The 6,236-nt window shown below is 42.5% G+C and overlaps 1 protein-coding gene across 1 annotated transcript in view; it reads left to right on the forward strand.

Annotated features, from left to right (window-relative positions):
- The window catches only part of Ndc80 (NDC80, kinetochore complex component), a 41,376-nt gene extending 35,824 nt beyond the window's left edge, over nt 1-5,552 (forward strand). The window contains exons 15-18 of the mRNA XM_004635791.2: nt 909-1,001; nt 2,098-2,228; nt 4,097-4,199; nt 5,329-5,552. Of these exons, the coding sequence (XP_004635848.1) occupies nt 909-1,001; nt 2,098-2,228; nt 4,097-4,199; nt 5,329-5,466 (465 nt within the window). The 3' untranslated portion in view covers nt 5,467-5,552. The remainder of the gene's footprint in view (nt 1-908; nt 1,002-2,097; nt 2,229-4,096; nt 4,200-5,328) is intronic.
- The last annotated feature ends 684 nt before the right edge of the window (nt 5,553-6,236 follow it).

Raw genomic sequence — 6,236 nt, forward strand, 5'->3', positions numbered from 1 at the left:
TGCTAGGGTCTGAATTCAATCCCCGGTTCTGCCAAAATAAATAAATGAATAAAAATAAAATAAAAAATAAAACTTTAGTTTTGATTTCAACTGATCTCAGAACTCAAATTTTAATGGTTAACTGTGGCTACCTTATTCCTCTTGTGCAGAACGCAGGACTATAACCAAGTAGCTGACATAACAAAACTAACACAAACACTTCTTTAACATGCAGATGGAGGCCAGGTGTGGTGACACATACATACCAGTAATCCAAGCAGGGAGACTCAGGGCCTGAGCCAGGAAGGTCTCTGTGAGTTTAAGGCCAGCCTGAACTGTATAGTGAAACCCTTGTCTCAAAAAAAAGGGGGGGTGGGGGGGATACCCACTCAGGCCCCCCCCTCCTGTCCTTTTCTCGGGACAGGAACTTTCTTTCTCTCAATAAATATATTCTGCTCATAAAAAAAAAAGACAAAAGGCCATGCAAATGTAAACATAGATAACAAAAGTCTAATGAAGACAAAGCTAATATACATAGCCTAATAAATCTAGAAAATAAAACATTCCATACTTATGAATCAATTGGTAATAAATATAATGTGTATATAACATTCAATCCCTCTTTAAGGAATAAGAAAATTTTTAGACAAGTGGTAAGTTAGACAGAACAAATAAAGTGATTCAGTCAGTTGTGGCGTGGTGTCGCATGCCTGTCATCCCAGCACTTGGGAGGCTGCGGCAGGAGCATCTTGGGAATTCAAGGCCAGCCTGGGCTACAAAGTGAGCTCAAGGCTAGCCTGAACTGCATAGTAAGACCCTGTCTCAAAAAAACAAAGAAAACAAAAAAGTTCAAACATAAAAGTTGAAGACCTTGTTAGAACTTCTCTGATCTACAGCTGTGATTTCTCATCCAACGTTTTTTCCCCAAGTTGAATACAATGATAACAGAAAGCAAGAGAAGCGTGAGAACTCTGAAGGAGGAAGTTCAAAAGCTGGATGATCTTCACCAACAGAAAGTTAAGGTGAGAACTTCTCCAGGTTGTGTGGGGGAGCCAGCGCCTCACTAGGGGGGGCTGCCCACACGTGTCCTGACATCCAAAGTGGGGTCTTCAAACAATGTTCTACAGTTTGTGTTTTACTTAGTCCTCTAGTCCAAGGCTCATTTTAAAGAATGATTATTTTGCCTTTTAAAGGACTTTATTCTGGACTAGGACCATTTCACCGTAGAACACATTTTCTGTTCCATTATCTACTATTTTGTGTTTGATACCAGTATGGGACTTAGTACCCTGGAAAAACCATGCTTCGAACATCTTGTCTACTTTTTGTAGAGACTAGTGTTCCGTACTCCCAGGTCTTCTGTGTCCATCGTTGCTGATCTGTGGGCACCGCAAACTGGCCAGCCTGGCCAAACTCCAGAGACCACCTGCATGAACTCCAGCAGGCGGGGCAGATAGCGGGACTGATTCTCCACTACTGTACCCCACACCCCGTCCAGCACGTGACCTGAGCAGTACTCAGGTGGCTGGACTCACTGCCGCTGCCACCGCTCTTTGTTACGCCAACAAAGGATTACGAGTTGAAAACTTGTTCTGGACCTGAGTAGCATGTGGGACTTACACATTGTATTAGCAGTGCGAATTCTCTAGAAAGTGTTCAACGTGCAATGATCTGCATGTGAAGTATGAGACATTGGAAATCATTTTCAGTTTCTCACATGTCCTGGGAAAGCTTGGCTTTATTTTCTGAAGTAATGAAATGAGTTTTTGATTCTCACACGTATTTCTTCCTCAGAAACCTAGAAATTGATGGGTTAGGGCTGCTTTGCCTGAGTGTAGTCAATACCTTTGTGAAATAAAGACTCAGTTCAGTTTGTGCTCATGGAATAATCAAAATTTCCCGAGTCACACTGAAAAATGCTGCTACATGGAATCCAGCCCTCGCGAAAGCGCCGCATTCGTGTGTGCAGCGCAGAATTGCCAAAGGGGCCTCGAGAGCCCGGGTAAAGCAGCATCCTGAGCGCGCAACGATGCGTCTTGTTTTTGCAAGGCTCCACATAGGTTCCCTCACATCCACTGTGAATCTCTCAAACACATGACCATGACGTTCTTCTGACAGGAAGCTGAGCAGGAGGATGAGAAGTGCGCCAGCGAGCTGGAGTCCTTGGAGAAGCACAAGCACCTGCTGGAGAGCGCCGTGAACGAGGGCCTCAGCGAGGCAATGGCCGCGCTGGACGCCGTGCAGCGGGAGTACGTCACCGTTCACTTTGAGATCGATTCTGTGAAGTTTCTGCTAAGCCAGATCTGATTTTTCCCTTAATTTCAATGATAGAGCTATTTGAGGGGTTTTTTGTTTGTTTTTTTGTTTTGTTTTTCCATAATTTTATTGAGAAATGTCAATGAGACAGTTTCAAATCTAATTGGTAGGACAGTTTCAATAATTAACACATTGCATAATCTCTTCCTAGTGGTTATTTGCTGTACAAGATGCAGACATGATATCCTATTTATAAACACTATTAGAACAAATCCCTCTATTCATTAAGAGAATGTAACTATGTATCTATCCTAACCAGATAGAGCTATTTGGACCAAAGTATAAATAGAACAGTTTAAACCCTGAGATGTGTCCTACTGCTGCTGTAGTTTGCCCACCAAAAAAATCATTCATCTCATGTCTAATTCATACATAGTTTTTAATCCCTGAGATGATATCCAGTCTTAAATCAATTTAAATGACTGGCTAAAGCCACTAAGCTCATATATCTATGTATATTTCCTAGAAGTTAAGATTATTACGTATCATGATGTGATTATAAGCCATGACCTACTGTATCATAAATCTGCCTTACTAATAATCACCACTGTACAAAGCAATGCTGTAAAATCACAGGACTCATGGGAAGATCGTATGAGGGCGTAACACTCCAGAACTCCACCATGACACACAAACAACTGTGAGAAACTAATAGAACGCTAGCTCAGCTGCCACACATCACACAGTTAAGAGCAGCATGTGCTACGGTAAGCCTGGCACCCTTTACCTTAGGAGAGCTGCACTCTGCTTTGGGGAGTGGGTGTCCAGGAGCTGGGTCTCCTGTAGGCAGAGGAGACAGGTTTATCTGGAGTGGCATAAAAACTGCACTTGGCGTGGACACCAGGGCTAATCCCAGAGGCCACGGGGACGTGTGAGCTATGTGCTCACATGTGTTCCTTAGATTCCTCTGTCTGGATCCTCTCCGTGCTGTTCTCTGCACTCATCAAGAAGAAACTAGCCTCAGCAAGCATGAAAGTTGCGTTCTACTCAGATCACTGCGTGGTGCCTCGGTCACTGCGTGATGTTCAAAACTTACTCAGGAAAAGTGTTAGCCTTCCTCTTGTAACCTTGCCTTGGAAAGTGCTCTGCCATTGTGTACACGATTCTCTCGTGAGGCCTGTATGATATCAATGTTCTGAGTCATCCCTGGTCTGCCTTCTCCATCTATCTAAGTATGTGCACTTTTTAAAAATCTTACAAGGTCCTCAGCTGAATTTTTTTTTACATTGAAGTTACAAATGCTTCTAAGTGTTAAACCTCATTTCTTTATTTGTAGTATAGAGATAAAAAACAAAGTGAAGGTTTATTTGATCACCCATTTGCTTTGGATTTGAATAAAAGTAAGATTTCAGGTCGCCATACTCACAATTTTCTCTTCTGATCCCTGGAAACTTAGGTAAAACCCCAAGGTCTGGGGCTAGAAGTTCAGTCCCCAGCATCTCTCACATAAGTTTGCAGTGTTCTGTGTTCAAGCATGAGGTTTTGGTGCTGTTTGGTTTTATTCCTTACAAAATATCCTTGGAAGTGTTGTTTCTGTGCCAGTGATTGGAAGCCAGCCCTCAGGGACCTGTTTAGAGTTGTCCCCAGCAGGAAGGACATAGGGTGTGCGAATCAAAGGGCAACCTCAGAGCACCTCCATCTGGTGTCACTCCCAGTGACTCTGTGTGACTCACTTGCATACTAAGCAGTACCTGGACCAGTCGCTGCTTGGTTTCATTGCCTATGGGAGGAGGATGTGAGCTTCCTGGATCTGATCTGTGAAGTGATTTTCCAGGCCACTTAAATAGTTTTTATTCCACAGGTACCAATTAGTTGTACAGACCACAACTGAAGAAAGGAGGAAAGTGGGAAGCAGCCTGCAGCGTCTGCTAGAGATGGTTGCCATGCACGTAGGGGCCGTGGAGGTGAGCGGGGATGTCTTACCTATGTTCTGAGAAAGGGTTTTAAAACTTTGATGTATTCCTACCTTGTTTGTAGAGAAAAGAAATTTTATTTGCATAAAAAACATATAGGGCTGGGGAGATAGCTCAGCAGAATAAATGCTTGCCTCACAAGCTCAAGGTCCCGAGTTCAACCCCCAGTACCGCCAAAAAAAACCCATATAGTAGGGCCGGGGAGATGGCTTAGTAGAATAAGTGCTTGCCTGGCAAGCACAGGGCCTGAGTTCAATCCCCGGTTCCGCAAAAAAAAAAAAAAAAAAAATTTATAGAAGATAGTGCTATTGTAAGGGGTAGAACACATGCATTTTATAAAATTTGTTTTGTTCACATAAATAGCGTACAATTTTTGTATCCGATGGTGTCTTTCTACTGAAAGTATATTAGTATATGTAAGGTTTCATTAACAAAAGCAAACCAGTTCTTCCTATAATTTCATTTAAACACAGAACAAAATATTCCTGAAACATGAAGTTTTTTTAACCTTATTTCCACTTTTCACATAGCTAGAAAGATCAATAATAAAACTGTTCTTCCAACCTGTACAGAGCCCTAAAAACTAGCTGAGTACAGTGGCCCATGCCTGTAACCCCGGGACTCTGGGACACTGAGGCAGAAGGATCGAAAGGTCAAGCCCAGTTTGAGCAATTTAGCAAGACCATGTCTCAAAATGAAAGATGAAAGGGCCAGCCAAATAGCTCAGCAGATGGGGCCAGGGGTTCGATGCCCGGACCTGCTTGGCCATTCGGGCCAGCCCTGCCCCCGGTGTGCGCTGAGATGGCAATTGAGACGGCCTGGTGGCACATGCCTGTAATCCCAGCCCTTGGGAGGCTGTAAACAGGCGGATCACTAGTTGGATCTAGTAGTGAGACCCTGGACACCCTGTAGACCCTTCTCTAAAATACAAAAAAAGGAAAAAAATAATAATATAGATAGGGCTGTAGCTCAGCACAGAGGCCCCACCTAGGTTCAGTTCCCAGGACCACCCACCACCAGAATATTTTTTATTTCACAAACATTCTACTTTTGCTTGTAAATTTCACACATTTAACAAAATTAATGTTCTTATATTAATGAGTGTTTATTGTTTCACTAGAAACATCTTGAGGAGCAGATTCCTAAAGTTGATAGAGAGTATGAAGAATGCATGTCTGAAGATCTTTTGGAAAACATTAGAGAGATTGCAGAAAAATATAAGAAGAATGCTGTGCTCATTAAGGCTTCTGATGAATGAAGATAAAATGTCTTGTATATTTCATAAATCTAATTCGTATGTATAATTTGAAATTACGATAACTTGTGGATTATTTTTAGATGTGACAGCAGTTTTATGTGTATAGTTAATAAAATTACATTAGTTAAAAAAAAATTTATGTTAGTAAAGCATGGTTTTCTTCTTCTCATTTCTTTGCATATATTCAGACAGCGAGAAGACAGGTTGAGTTATCTAGACCAGAAGTTATCAAACCACCACGTGCCCCACATCACAGTTGTCTGTGGCTGCTTTCAGCATGACAGAGCTGGGTACCTGCAGTTGAGGCTGCATGGCCTAGAAGCAGAAGTGTTTACTCTGTATAGAATGGTTTCTAGAAAAAGACTGCTGCTCATTTGTGTAAATGCAAAGTATGGTACAGACTGACATTAAAACTTCTTAGTGACTGAGCATACATAGTCCAGCCCACTCCTGATCTGAGGCTCTTCGAAGCCTGGGTTCCTTCCGGTTTCATACTGTCTTTACTTTGAAGCAGCAGAATACAGACTAGGAGAATCAGGTAATGATAAATCAAGTTCAGACCCCACCTTTCAGAAATCGAGACTTCATTCCTAGAGAAGTTCCCATTCACCCCTGGTCACAACTGGTAGAAGGAAACCTGGAACGTGGCACTGATGCACAATCGAGTTGAACCACAGGCACCTTTGAGAAGCAGGGCCTGGCATGTGACAGCCTTGGCGGAAACAGGAACAGATACTAAGTGACTGTGTGTACTATGTCATTAAGTCAGC

The sequence above is a fragment of the Octodon degus genome, unplaced genomic scaffold (genome assembly GCF_000260255.1).
Source record: "Octodon degus isolate 3935 unplaced genomic scaffold, OctDeg1.0 scaffold00075, whole genome shotgun sequence".
NCBI classification, from domain to species: domain Eukaryota; kingdom Metazoa; phylum Chordata; class Mammalia; order Rodentia; family Octodontidae; genus Octodon; species Octodon degus.